This window comes from Clupea harengus, chromosome 5, assembly GCF_900700415.2.
Source record: "Clupea harengus chromosome 5, Ch_v2.0.2, whole genome shotgun sequence".
NCBI classification, from domain to species: domain Eukaryota; kingdom Metazoa; phylum Chordata; class Actinopteri; order Clupeiformes; family Clupeidae; genus Clupea; species Clupea harengus.
The window spans coordinates 19,006,962-19,021,961 of NC_045156.1; the positions used below are offsets into that span (position 1 = coordinate 19,006,962).

Genomic DNA, 15,000 nt, shown 5'->3' on the forward strand with positions numbered 1-15,000 from the left:
CACTCGGTACTGGAAGAAAAATAAGAATAGATATCTGGACAGTCTTTAATTATAACTTGACAGAAAATAAAACACAATGCACCGCAATAACCGGAGAGAAACCTTGTGGCCTCAAAATAGGTGGGAAGAACACAACAAGAGGCACCTGAAAGCGCACAAGACAACCCTGCCATTTATGCCAAGGTAAATGAGCTAGTAACTGTCAATGATAATTAGCTAATGTTAACTAGTTATTAGAATATATTAGCCAACGTTAAGTTAACTTCAAAAGGGCAGTCGAGTGTATATGTTGTGTCAGCTTGTACAACTAGCTAGTCATTTTCGATTGAAACCTCCCGTTTGGCTTGGCAAATGAGTTCCAAAACGTTTAGCTAGCTAACGTTAGCTAACTATGAGGTAGCATAGCTAAGTTATACTAGCTATCGATTGCTAGCTAAGTTATACTAGCTATCGATAACTAGCTAGTAAACGCATTGCAGAAAGGACAGGCCACGCATGACATTAATCAAGAAAAAATAAATGAATACGTGATTGGTTTACATATCCTTGTCTATTTATGCAATTGTTATAAATATGTTGGTTATCAGATTGCACAGCAATTCATATGGAGGATATGTGGTTGATTTAACTAAGGCCAGGTAGGCATAGTAGTTGTATTGTGTTATCACATCATTTGAATCTTCAAAATCTATTCTCTTATATTTTAATGATAATACTGTTAATTAAGTATTGCCTTAAAATTATTATTTATGTTGAATTCATTGGAATTCAGCTGTAGGCATATACTAGGAGATCTGTATTTTAGAGACTAATTGCATCCACAGTTTAAGTACTGCAAGCTTGACTATTATGCAGTTGTAGACACAACACAAGGGGTCCCCGGGCCTGAGAAGGGAAGTAAAGGAGTTTAATGTGGCTATAAGATGGACTTTTAAATGTGACTAAAACTAGACTAAAATGTAATGAGACTTCGTCGACTAAAACCAGACTAAAATGTTCTGAGTTTTCGTCGACTAAAACTAAGGAGGATAAAAATGACTAAAAGTGACTAAAACTAATATGCATTTTCGTCTAAAGACTAAGACTAAGACTAAATCTAAAATAGCTGCCAAAATGAACACTGCATCTGATAGCCATTTTGAATATTTTGGCAAAGACTGAAATGGTGCTCTGGAGGTTACTGTGGCCTATGCATAGGGTCACCCATCCCAGCCCTCAGAGACCCAAAGCATGAACATACACCATTAACTCCCTTCATACCTTCTGTTAGGTGTACATTAAAGCTGCACACGACTCAGCCTGCATTGCGACCGCTGCGCCGGTGAGCCATTGGGGATGCTGCTGCTTCCTCATGCAGCTCACATGTGCGAGTGAGTAGTGAGTCCATTGCAGCGACCGCACTCTCGTCAGGACTGATACTGTTGATCAGTGACAGTCCAGTGGCCTTTCCATACGGCTGGCCGCCCACAAACAGATGAGACCCAGGGACAGCAGGGGAACTCAGGGCGCAGGAGCCATCTCTGTGTGTGTGTGTGTGTGTGTGTGTGTGTGTGTGTGTGTACGTGACACAGCATCATCAGCAGCAGCTTCATCAGCCCGCTCAAATGCTTAGCTGTCGAGTCAGAGCTGAGGCTGCCAGTTTGTTGCAAAAGGGTCTCGTAGTAAAGATCAATAAGAGCCAAGGGTTTGTGTCTTGCAGACATAATATATTTTTTAAGAGGCGGTTAGGGTGTTTGTAATGGGAAAGATTACTGTTGTGCAATGGTTTTTTGAGGCAGATAGAAAAGGAAATGACAGGTAGTATTAGCCAGAGCATACCTGAAGACTTATACTGAGCAGAGAGATGGCTGGATTTTCACAGCTAGTTGGAATGAATCGTGAATACCAATCATATGTCTTTCACAGTAGGCTACATTAGGCCTCAGCCTCTTGACACAAGTGCTAAAATGAAAGCCTTTGTTGATATTCAACTGATTTATTTCTTGCTTTTTTGATGAAACAGTAACACCAACAATGGCTAAGTGATGATGACTATGCCTCCATATTTGACTCTCTGCTGACAATCTTGCATAAACGTTTCGTTTTCATAACACTGAAAGTTGACAGCATCTTACTCTGTAATTAAAAAATAAATAAACATAAAGGCATTCAACACAGGATCCACAGGGAAAAAAAATGCAGCAGTTATATATCATAACTCAAAATAGATACATACTATAAAATAAGATCTGTCCACAGTTTTCATATTATTATATATTTTTTGTCACGTTTACTTTTTTTTAAGAAACCAAAAGAAAAGGAAAGGAACACTATGCAAAAGTAAGTGGAAAAGAAAAGTGACAGTGCAGGCAATTCTATAGCAGGTAAAGAAAAAAAAAGTCAATTAAAGCCTTTTCTACCGAAGGGGTTTTCATTCCAGGTCCAGAACCAACATGACTCACATCTGGGGACCAAAGCTTGACCTGCCAGATTGAAACTGCTATTTTTCACATCCGCTATCTCTGTAATACTTGAGTGCCCCATCTATGCAACTCATTGCATTATTATTTCAAAGAAAGTATATGACTGTGTTGTAGATTAACTACCTGGAAATTGTAATTACAGGCATAATCACTAGTATTGTGAAGTGCAGGCAGTGCCCTGCTTCTTTCCTGTGTGCCAAGTGCTGTCATGGATAACGGCCCTAGTCAATACAGGGACAAACAACCTGTCATGGCATTCTTTCTTTTTGTCACTGCACTAACCCCTGTGTGTGTGCATACATGTAGTTATGTGTGCATACATGTAGTTATGTGTGTATACATGTAGTTATGTGTGCATACATGTAGTTATGTGTGTATACATGTAGTTATGTGTGCATACATGTAATTATGTGTGCATACGTGTGGTTATGTGTGTATACATGTAGTTATGTGCGCTTGTTAACAACTTGTGTGAGACTGTGTAAGATACCATCTTGGAAAAAATCTGGCAAATCTTTTTCTTTTACAGGACAGTGTTGAGTTGTTTCCGGGCTTCCTGCGTGAGGAGACGGAGACAGTTCTTGAAGAACGGCCTAAAGAAAACACAGACGTTCCAGCCTAGCTCTTCCTCCAGCTGCAACAGTACCGTCCCCACCTGATGCTTCGCAATATTAAAAACTCTCCATAAATATTTGTGTGGAGCTCTGGGAACACACGTGGTGCGCCTGCTCTCATCACCCGCTACTGTGCGTCAGACAGGGTGTGGACCCCGTCACTGTGACGTCTCTGTCCATCTCTTCCCCCTAATTCCCACTCTTGTGCATTCCCATGGATTCTGTGGTGCCGGACAAAGATGAGGATTGGTAACAAAACCACAACAAAATGGCCGAATGGTAAAAGAGGAACTCTTTTCTGACACCGAACTGGAATGTTTTTCTGCAGGACGCAGCGGAATCTCTCCTTAGTGGAACAGCAATCCGGTCCCATGTGAGACACCTTGACACACCCTGACTCTCTCTCTCACACACACACACACACACACAAACATGCCACTAAGATGGGCTTTAGGAGATATGTTCCCAAAATAAAAATCAAATTTGACAAAAGAGGAAATAACTAGTGCATAATTACATCTATCTGACAATCCTGACATGAGACATGTCTCCCCCTTTTTGTAAATGGAGAGCTGGTCATGTTCTGAGTTCCAACCTACCCATCGGTCAGGTAAAACACAGCGGCAGGTAAAAAAACTGCGTCACATCCTGGCAAAACAAACAAAACCTCTGGAATAATGACAGGACGGTGAAGTGAAACAAAGAAAAGAATAATAGTTTTCCAAAACCACAATGATACTCACTGAAATACTATCAAGGAAACAAAGAATTGTTTGCATTTACAAGTCCTCAGGTGGTACTGATGAGCGAACAGAAACAGAAGGCTGAGAAAACTGAACCAATTAAAGGAGGGATACAAGGAACTCAGTGACAGTTATTTTCCAGAGTGGACCATTGGTTGACACGATCCAGACCGCGCCTATACTGAAGACCGACTTACTGGGCCCTAATTTCATTGACGGGCAACGAGTCGCGCATGAACCGAAGCTACTGTGTATCGTGTGGCAACATTGCGCTGACCCACTCATGTTTGCGCTTAGGATCTCGCTTGCGGTATGAAATTAGCAAAATTATTTTGCCAAGTTATTAAATGAGCTTTAGTTCATGCACGGCAAACTTTGCTCGTTGCTCTGCTCACTGTCCAACAATGAAATTAGGGCTCACTGACTTACAGCTCCTCCTGCGTCTCTGGACGCCACTCATGTTTCATCGTTCCACTTGCTTACACGGAACCTTCCAGAAGGAATCCGTCCGCTTTGATCAGATCCCATTCACACTGACCCCCACACACCACACACATACCCTCTTCCACCCCACTCAGCTGATGCAAAGAGGGGGGGGGGGGTAACGGCCAGAGGAGTCACAGAGTCCATGGCTAATTCCCCCAGTCTACTGTCACCACGGTTACCGGAGGCACTAAGGTAGCTTTGATGATGTGATACCGAGAGGGAGGGGGTCAGCTTTCGGTCAGCTGTCCTTTCTGGGCGAGTTCAGTAGGATGGCCGAGTGTGTGAACGGCGGCAGTAGGCTGACGCCATAGGAGCCACAGGCTGGCGGCTCCGGAGCGGTTTGCCACCCAAGGAGAAGTGTTGGACGGTCACCCAAGAACTGGAGACAGCTCTTCAGAAAACCCACATTTGAACAGAACAGACAAAAAAAAACATCCATTATGAAAGCACCAGTTGTTTTTGGGCCATACCAAGGGTACTGCGTGTGTGTGTGTGTGTGTGTGTGTGTGGCGGGGTTTGAGGGGGTGTTCCTCTCCGATGAAAAACATGCTGTTCATTGAGGATGCGGAGCAGCTTGGTGTGTAATGTTTGTGTACTGGCATCCCGCTGTGAGCTAGCGGTGGAAAGTACAGACCACCCATCGGAGCGCAGCGAATGCACCGCCGCTAGTCGCTGCCTGTGTCGTCGTTCTCGCCGGAAAGGAGCATTGTGGGATTGCAGTCAGGCTGTGGTCCACTGGGCCTCGCAGTCTCATGTGTCTGTGCGAGTGTGTGTGGAGGTGGTGGGAGGAGATGACCTTGCGGGGGTGATTGATGAAGGGTGAGAGCGAACGGTAATCGACTGGTCAGGCCTGGCCTTGTGGGGCAAGCAGGAGTCTGTTGTGAGGGGCCTGAGTTGGATGCAGCATGCAGGGCTTTTCCTCCAAACAGAATGGGATACAAAAGAATACAAACCAACAAAAATATAACACATCCGCAAGAACTAATAATCCCAGCAATCACAGATAGCCCATGAAATAATACCCAGAGCAAGACTTTGTAAATCATAACTAAATCTCATGATTTTTCGAGATCTATCACTGCATTTTGAACTGGTAACACATTTACATGTTCACTATTTGAAATCGGCAGAATATATAACCTTCATCAGCTCATTATCACCCTCACTGTCATCATCATCATCATCATCATTTTCAGCAATATATGACACTATAATATTTCGGAGGGTTCATATATTAGGGTATATGAAGTGAAACAAAAATGGCAGGGTATTGTTTGACAAATGCACTCTTGAAAGGGTGGGGGAAGGGAATATGGACTTCAAGGATAAATGCTTTAAGTCTGTACCCTGTTTCCATAAAAAGACAGTATTTACAAATAAACATATTCCATCTGTCTCCCTGAAGTGTCGGAGACAGATGACCACAGGTACAAATAGGGCGTTCAAAATCGGTCAGAAAAGGACAAAATTACACACTGCTGTACAAAAGTTTAGATTCCATTTTTTTTTTTACTAACCCCTCGATTTTTGGCTTGTACTTTTTTTATGTGTCTCCAAAGTAGCACCCAGGCGCTTGAACTTATGCAATTCATAACAACAGTTTTTTCTTTTTAAAGCTAGAAATCATTTCTGTTTTGATAAAATATGCAAATTGCAACAGATTACAGCTGCTGCAAGCATAATCATTATAATTACATCATCATCGTCATCATCATCATCATAGGAATAATATGTAATAGCAATACTGTATTTGTCATCATTTTCCCAGAGGTGTTTGTTTTTGTAACGCTGACATTGTTTGTTCTTCTTCATTAATATGTCTTCGAACGGATAAAATGATACAGAATAGTTTCTCTAGTTTGCTTTTTTCATAGAATCCAGTCCAGTCCTATATTACAAAACTGCTGCGTGAGCAGAGCAGCCTCCTTACTGAGGTCAGAGACTTTGACCTGAGGAGAGGGGGAGGAGTGGGGGGGGGGGGGCGGGGGCGGGGGTGCATGGAGACAGAGGAGCCGAGAGGGGAGCAGGAGAGGGCGCCCACTCTTCAGTGAAACCGCTGGACTCCATAGCGAGGGTCCTTAGTATCCCGGATCTCAATCTGGAAAGACCACAATAAAAAGAAGGGAGACAAAGAGGAAAGATTTTAGACATTATTCTCTTAAAGAAGGGAGGACATAGAGGGGTGGGGCACTGAACCACGGAAGGGTTATGGCAGGGCGGAACACGGGAATCGGACGGCAAACTGTAAGGAACAAGGTTATGCAGGATTCTGACATCTAGGAAAAGAAGGAGACTTCACGATTGTTTCGCCACCATGGAATGTACTGCAGCATAATGTGGAATGTCAGTGACGATTTTGCTTCTGTGACAAGTTGACATGTCTTTAGGCCAGTGTCTTTCATAGAGTTCATGTGAAGGCAAACCACCTTCCATGAATCACTATTCAGACTCAAAACCAGGGACATGCAGACACTTGTTGTGAGTAGGGAGCAAGTGCTTTAACGAACATCCCCTCACATCACATACGTGAGGCAGTTCCTCTGTCAAACTGGTGGCAGAGGCATCCCAACTAACTAACCCCCCATTACTGCACACCGACCTCGCTAATGCAGCACCAGACAACATCCAAAGAGGAAGAGGAAGTTCTCTTGAATTCTTCAACAATTCTTACTGAAAACCTTGTAATCCGCCATGTCCATGTTTTTTTCGGAAAAATCATAGGCTATCATATTCTAAAATTTTGAATCTAAATTCAGCCTCTTCCCCAACACCAGTGGCTGTGGATGAAGAGGGACTCTTGTCATCGACTCATAGTCAATGTCGATCGTCACACCCCTCACTTTTATTGCCTGCCATGTGTAGCTATTGTCTAGTACTCAGTGCTCACTTTTCATTTACAGAGATTCTACTGCGGGTCTCTTTCGCTCAGAGATGTCCTCACAGTGAATCTTCCTGGTTGTTCCACAAACCTGAGGGCAGAGATCTGCTGTGTGAAATATGATCTGAGCGCCTAGCTATCTGTAAGACCCCCCTTCTCTTGCTCTCTTTCACACACACACATACATACACACACACACACACACACACACGCACACAACTCGCCTGACCATTTCTCCGCATACATCTGAGCATGTTGCAATGTAGTCCCGCTCCACGCACTTCGTTCATCTCTGTCGTACGGGGTGAACAAAGGCTTTATGTATTATGAGGAGGAGAGGAAGAAGAAAAAGAAGCGAAAAACACCTTAGAGTGGCATGAAAATAAACAGGACACGCTTTGTGTTACAGTGGGCGTTAAATCCCAGCGTATCTCCGTCTCCCAATCCCAGGGTGAAAAACACACAAACAAACAGAATATAATGGAAAGGTCACGCTTTTATACAAGTTTACTGACATTTCAGCGAGAGCTCATTCCATCTTGGAGATGGGTGCCTCTAGTACTTTTGACAGGCCCATTTCTTTTCTCGTCCTCTGAAGGGAGTTATTGAGCTGTATTTCCATTACACTCTGTTTCTTGCTTGCAGTTGCCTGCCTGTTTTTTCTTCTTCACGAATGACCTTTATTGCGAAGGAATGTATCTATTTGTCAATATGCTTTAGCAAAACAAAAGAACTGTCAAAAAAAAAAAACAGAATTGCAGGCAGTGATGAAACACCAGAGAAGAGGCTGGTCTTTTGCCTCTAGAGCCTCACTGTCTCAGACAAGAGGCTAGAGCCTCACTATCTCAGACAAGAGCCTCACTATCTCAGACAAGAGCCTCACTATCTCAGACAAGGGCCTCACTATCTCAGACAAGGGGCTAGAGCCTCACTATCTCAGACAAGAGCCTCACTATCTCAGACAAGAGCCTCACTATCTCAGACAAGGGCCTCACTATCTCAGACAAGGGCCTCACTATCTCAGACAAGAGCCTCACTATCTCAGACAAGGGCCTCACTATCTCAGACAAGAGCCTCACTATCTCAGACAAGGGCCTCACTATCTCAGACAAGAGCCTCACTATCTCAGACAAGGGCCTCACTATCTCAGACAAGAGGCTAGAGCCTCACTATCTCAGACAAGGGCCTCACTATCTCAGACCAGAGGCTAGAGCTCGTTTTGCCCAGGATCGTAGGTTCTGCTTCGTGGGAGGTCGCAATGTGCTGGCCCACAAACCACTGTCTGAAATATTAATTACTCACGGGGCCCATTTCAAAAAGAACTACTAGACAAAAAAACAAGCCTGCACACACAAAAGGATCAGTGAGCTCATTACTCTCTGTCATGAGAGCAACCAGCCTGAAATCAGTGCCCTTCGAGGTCCGGGTGGAAATCGCACTCTAGTACTAGACACATTAACAGCAGCCAGAGGTCAGAGGGCAAGTCTAACACTGAGGGAGTGGTGAAGCGTGTCTGCTTCTGTATGCAGAGGCTAGTGCCTCACTATCTCAGACCAGAGGCTAGAGCCTCACTATCTCAGACCAGAGGCTAGAGCTGGTGGTTTGCTGTTTACCTGGCCTGGCCAGCGAGTGTAATAACGGCCATGTCACTTTCTGATGACTCATCTTCAAACTCAAGCCAATTTAATGAAAGTGGGCTTACAGCATATATAGGCAGTATGGGGGGAGGGGGGGGCTGTGCATAGGTGGGGAGAAGAGAAGAGCAATGCGGGCAGGGATTACAACGTGACTAATCTGCTTACGCGGCCCCCGTGCCTCAGCCAGAGCAGGTGTCAGATTTGGCAGGCAGGCTGGCCGGCGGAGCAGCGCGGAGAGTACGAACTCCCCACATTCCCCCGTTCCAGACGGTAAGGAGAGGAGCAGGATGGAAGGGGGGAAAGTAGAAAGAAAGACAGAAAACATGCGGCGGAGCATTGAAACGCCACCTGGACTACCACCCCTCCACACACCTCACACACACACACACACACACACACACTCTTCATCAGACCTGATGCGTGTTTACCTTACATTTGGGACGTTTGCCCAGGAGCGTAGGTTCTGCTTCGTGGGAGGTCGCAATGTGCTGGCCCACAAACCACTGTCTGAAATATTAATTACTCACGGGGCCCATTTAAAATAGAACTACTAGAACAACAAGCCTGCACACACAAAAGGCTCGGCGAGCTCATTACTCTCTGTCATGAGAGCAACCAGCCTGAAATCAGTGCCCTTCGAGGTCCGGGTGGAAATCGCACTCTAGTACTAGACACATTAACAGCAGCCAGAGGTCAGAGGTCAAGTGTAACACTGAGGGAGTGGTGAAGCATGTCTGCTTCTGTATGCTTCAAGTGGACTGTCACAGAGAAGACAGGGGATAGGACAGACTTCAGGAGTGGCTGCGTGCTAGGTTTGTCATGCACATCTCTCCATAGGAACAAATTACTAAGGGACTTAGAGGGTGGGAATCAATGGTCAGATTGATGAATGGGTCTTACTCCGTCCAGACGGAGGGTTGAAGTCAGGTGCAGTGGCTGCAAGGAAAATGACTGTTAGTCTCCATGTGGAAGCTCATTGTGTATTTCACTGCAACATCTCACAGCTCCTTTGTCCACTCTGCCAGTATAAGCTTCTCTTTTCAGCCCTGCGTTTTTCTACCTTAGAAATGTCTCTGCCTTATGCCAACACAAGACAAACACTATTTGATCTACTCCAATAGGTTATCAGCACTGGCCATGTAATACTAGTCCTTTTTAAGAATTTGTTTAAAAAAGTGGTTGTGTGTGAGGGGTGTCTTGTTTCTTTGTAAATATGAATAGGTTTGTGCTGTGGACTCTGAGGTACTTTATTGTGTATCCATGGGCAAGTAAAGCATTGCACAGCTGGCGAGGGGAGCTTTTTACGTGCTTTAGCTCTGTTCTACTCCCCTTAGAAACTTTCGCTGAGTGTTCTAAACAATGAAATGTAAAATTGGGCTCTTTTTTTTGTGTGCACAAGACTAATAGCTGCTCGACGTGTTTTCCACTCGCCGCGCATTGTGTGATGCTTTTACCAATTCATTTTTCATGGAGAACGTTGCTCTCACTTCACACCCTATCTCAGTAGCTGCTGCTGCTGCTGCTGCTGTTGTTGTTGTGGTGATACATTCTGGCTGTTGTCATCTAGTCATTAAGCTGAGGGTGTTTCTCCCTCTTTCCCCCTTTGTGCTTTGAAATGGGTTTCTAAAGCACACGTTAGCCCCACTTAGCCTACTCTAGCGCTTGTTTCGTGCCAGGACTCAGCGCCGCGCATTTCTTGACTTGACGTTAGCGCAGTGGTGCAGGCCTTGCTCAGTCCTGAGGGAGTGTGTTCAGCCTCGGGGAGAGTGGAGGTGGGGCTGACATACAACATGCACTCTACGTCCTGTTCTGGGCACGGCAGCGCTTTCTACAAGGTTGCTTCCGTAAGGAGAAGGGGCTGCTACATTACAAACTGCTACATGAATCGCTGTGTAACTGTTGCTAAGCGGAGCTGTATCACGTGTCCAGACGTGTTACCGCTGCGTGAGTGGCACAGTGATGGCAGGCAGGTGTGTGGCGTCACTGGGCATGACACCAGGTTAGGTCTGATTTGAGCACCAGGAGGGGCACACTTGGCAGGGCTGATTGAGCTAATAGCTGGCACACCTGGGCAAGGCACGTCACACACTATCAGGATGAGAAACCACCACAACACTGACGCTTTGACTACCACCACCACCACACAGCGACACAATCACAGAAGCCACAACAGCTTTGCACTTACCCTCGATACGGCAAAATCTGTGAAGACAGAATAGAAGGGTTTGTTTAGTTAATTTGCCGATATGCAACCACTGTCATACAAAACAACACCAAGGTCAACACTGGATTGTGAGCACTGTTGTCGTAACGGAGAGGAAGACCTCAAAGAGACATATTCGGATATGTCAAGGCTTTGGACCCATTGAGCCTGTCTCTGTAGAGAATTAAAAGGAGGAAGATGGCTGTTCTTTCTTCAACTTCGTTAAATGTGCAGTAAGCAAGGGCGTAATACTTCAGCCAGCTGGCTTAACCCTCCGATTACTGTCACTAACACAGATGCTTTGAGTCAAGAACAGTCTGGCAGAAGTTAGTTAAACCTGCTGACATGGCACCCAGAGGCTGTAAGTGTTTTTCAGTGCATTTCATGATACACATGTCAATGTTTTCCTTTAGGTTTACTTATTATTATTGACAGCAAAGTGAAACACTATAATAAAAGACTATAACAAATCAATGAGCTAAGCAGGGCTCCACCGTCCCTTTAAGTAGAGGTCTCTCTTACTGAGATACCATGCAGGGAGCTCATTGTCTTCATGGATGACCATGAAAAAACAAACACATATTGGATTGCATGTAACAGTTAACAAAAAGGCACTGATGCTATTCCAATTCAATCTCTGGTCTTCCTAATTGTTCATCCCAGGCAGAAACTATCCCTACCCCGGTTTTCCAGAACGGATTTAGGGAGCCGCAGAAATTCTGTCCAAAAAGTGGGACTCCTGTGGCGGGAGACAGCGGGAGGTTTTGGAGTGGTGTGTGGAGACTCACAGAGCCGCACGATGCCAGGCAAGAGGAATGGCTGCACAGCCACAGGCACACCAGAGGCCTGCACTTGATGAAGCCATTAAAAAAAGTCTGCTTCCTAAACTATTCTTTGTAAACTATTCTATGCAGGGTTGGAGTCTGTTGTTGCCCATGACACATTAGGTCATCCATTAAAGAAGGGGCTGTCTGTGTGTGTCGGAACATTGCCATTAAGGAGGCATTTTAGTATGTTACACTTCCACTCAACAAACACTGGTAACATCACATTGTCCTACGTGGCATCCTTCTCCTAGGGCAAAATCCTTTGATTTAATTTCTGGGAAACATTCAGTCATTGATGTAGTGGATACTTTCATCAATACAAATATAAAAAGATATCAGTTTTGACATCCTCACAATATATTTTAGAATGATACTCTGCAAGTCATTTACTGGCCAACAGATGTGAAATTGAAGCTGATACTTGTCCAAGGTTGCCGTTTGCTTAAATGACAATGTCCCTTTGTGAAGCAATGACAGTGTGGGAGTATCTAATATCCTCCAATCTAGTCTCATTTATCCATGTTATGTCATGAACTTCTCAGCACCAATGAAAAAACATTGAGGTTGCTCACAACTGTAGTGTATTCAGCCAGGCTCTCTTACTTGACCATGTTATGGACCATGCGAGCAGATAAAATATAAACCCATATAATATTGGTGGAGAGAATGAAGACGAGCGGGATAGGGAACTATCTGCCATTTTAACGGTGAGACTGCCAAAGACTGGATTAAATAGGGAACAAATACAAGCTGGAGGAGGTGTGGCTTCTTGCCAGCAGGTTTTTATTGATGCTGCAACACCGATCCCAAGCCAGTCACAGATGCTGCCCCCCCTTCCCCCCTTCAAAAACCTCCACCTCTCAATCCTCCCCTTCTATCTCCCCTCTCCACTCCTTAAGACAGGCCCAGATAGAGACACACCCAGATGAGGGAGTGATGGCGGAAATGAGAAATTTGTGCATGAATGTTTAAGTATGTGTTCGTGCGTGTGCAAGTGTGTGTACACATCAGTTTTCTGTGCACAATGAACTTCCACTTAGCTACTAATTCATTTCTTGCGCATTAACGCTGAGGCCTAATCAGTGCAAGTGTGAGAGTGTGGAGAGAGAGAGAGAGGCACAGTGGCACAGCTGCACAGCACAGAGTCACTGGGGAGCGAGCAGCAGCCCTTCTTATCCTACCGGAATCTGACATGTAACCATGGTAACTTCCTCAATAGAATCAGAAGGCTATGAAGGAATTGGGAGGTGATTTTTCCCTGTGCGCTCCCTCTATAGGCAGCTCGACATGTTCGTTCTCTCTCTCTCCCTCCCTCCCTCCCTCCCTCCCTCTCTCTCGCTCTCTCTCTCTTTCTCTCTCTCTCTCTCTCATTCTCGCCCTCTTTTTCTTTTCTGATCACGCTGTAAGACCGTCTTATCATGACACCAACAATGTTGATCGTAAATGATTTAGTATTGCAGCAGCATTGACATCCTATTGGTAAATCCTTTGTGCACCACGATACACACCAAAACAACGCTCCTCTGCCTTTTCTTTGTTTCATCAAGGGAGGAAGTGTGTGTGTGTGTGGGGGGGGGGGCTTTGCAACAAAAGGTGCATCATGAAGATGACAGGGGACAGGGGAGATGATGAAACATGCCTGACACCGCCACAAGCGTGGAATACGAAGACTGGGAGTCGCCAGGCCCCGAGATAAAATATTCATGAAACACGAGTCTCTCTCTGATGCTGTCACAAGAAACACCGTCCTCTGCCATAATCTATGTCATCACCGCCATCACCGTCCTTGTCATCGCAATGGTACCACTCGACGAGGGACAGCGGTGGTTCAAGTGACTGCATGCCGGAGAGATCCAGATGTTGTAGTCGGGCCAACAGCTGTTTTGAATGGGCTGGAAATGGTGGGACTGAAACTGAGGAGTAGTGTGAGGATCATTAACTCTGAGGTTAGGAGTGCATTTTGGTGGAGCATTTTGGATCTTTTATTCTATATATGACGAACTATAATAAAAAAAAAAATTAAGATTTATTTGGGGATTTTTATGCCTTTTTTTGGACAGGACAGTGAAGTTGTATAACAGGAAGCGAGGCGGAGAAGAGGTGGGGAGAGGACCGGAAAACGACATCAGGCCAGACTTGAACCTGTGTCCCCGCGGGCAATGAAGCCCGTAAATGGGGGGCTTATCCCGAACTATAATTTCATTCAAAAACCTATCACCATCGTCTAACATGCTGATTAATCCATGGCAGTGTCGCTAAATCCAACTAGTGTCTGTAACAATTAGCTTCAGTTCTAATGTGGTGCCTTTGGTTGCCACTGCAGGATAATTAGCCAGTTGTTTGCTTTCAATTCAACTGCCATTAGTGGCTTTCCAAGATGAGCAATTGCCCCAATATAGGCCTGATTTTCAATAAATCTAATCAGATCAAAAATCTAAAATAGCTGCAAGCATCTTGTAAGCCTGACTGGAGTTTTTTGTTCGCACTGTGTCTTTCTGGGTATGATTTCCTGCAGCTAATGTTGGCTTTCTGGATTATCAACAACTGCATTATGAAAGCTGGTTCAAGAAGTTCAAGATGGCTATGCTACCAGTATCAGTTACTGTCACTGTCTAGATGCCTAAGCTTTAATTGCCCACTCTTTTTAGCTTTTCTGGTCCCTTCCATTAAACTTAAGGAGGTATTTTGCAAATGTCCATATTATTTTGTGTCTCGTGTGTAGACATTTATTAGGAAGAACTATACATAATACGATTTTTTAACCACTTAAAAAACTTCCCCCAAAAGGCACAGAACACTTTAGTTAAAATGTATCTGTCTGTGATGGGTTCTTACAACTAGTTATTTCTCAAATCTGACCCCTCACCTTTGTTGTCAGCCTTGACCTCCTCGTGGAGGAAGTCGCTCTGCCGGTTTCCGAGGACGAAGGCGAGGAAGGAGAGGATGAGAGCGTCCAGGATGCCGATGATGGCCAAGATGTAGGCCCAGCGCACGGAGCAGTTCCCCAGGGTGTACTTCCCGGAGTACTCTCCGCACATGTCGCGAATCACCTCCGCATCCCAGCCATCTGGGAATATCATACAGCCCAGCACCAAGCAGACCGCTGAAGGACGGAGTGAGAGAGAGAGGAGGGAGAGATTTCATTAGTTG

The 15,000-nt window shown here is 45.0% G+C and overlaps 1 protein-coding gene across 2 annotated transcripts in view; it reads right to left on the bottom strand.

The window, feature by feature from the left end:
* Positions 1–6,287: 6,287 nt before the first annotated feature.
* Positions 6,288–15,000, bottom strand: part of lhfpl4a (LHFPL tetraspan subfamily member 4a) — a 27,934-nt gene continuing 19,221 nt past the window's right edge. The window contains exons 2-3 of one of the 2 annotated variants that reach the window (XM_031567997.1): positions 14,717–14,953; positions 6,288–6,403 (exon numbers count right to left, since the gene is read on the bottom strand). In XM_031567997.1, coding sequence (XP_031423857.1) covers positions 6,399–6,403; positions 14,717–14,953 — 242 coding nt within the window. In that variant the 3' untranslated portion in view covers positions 6,288–6,398. Of the gene's footprint in view, positions 6,404–13,431; positions 14,954–15,000 lie in introns of those variants that run through there. The other variant, XM_031567996.2, reaches the window with a different exon arrangement.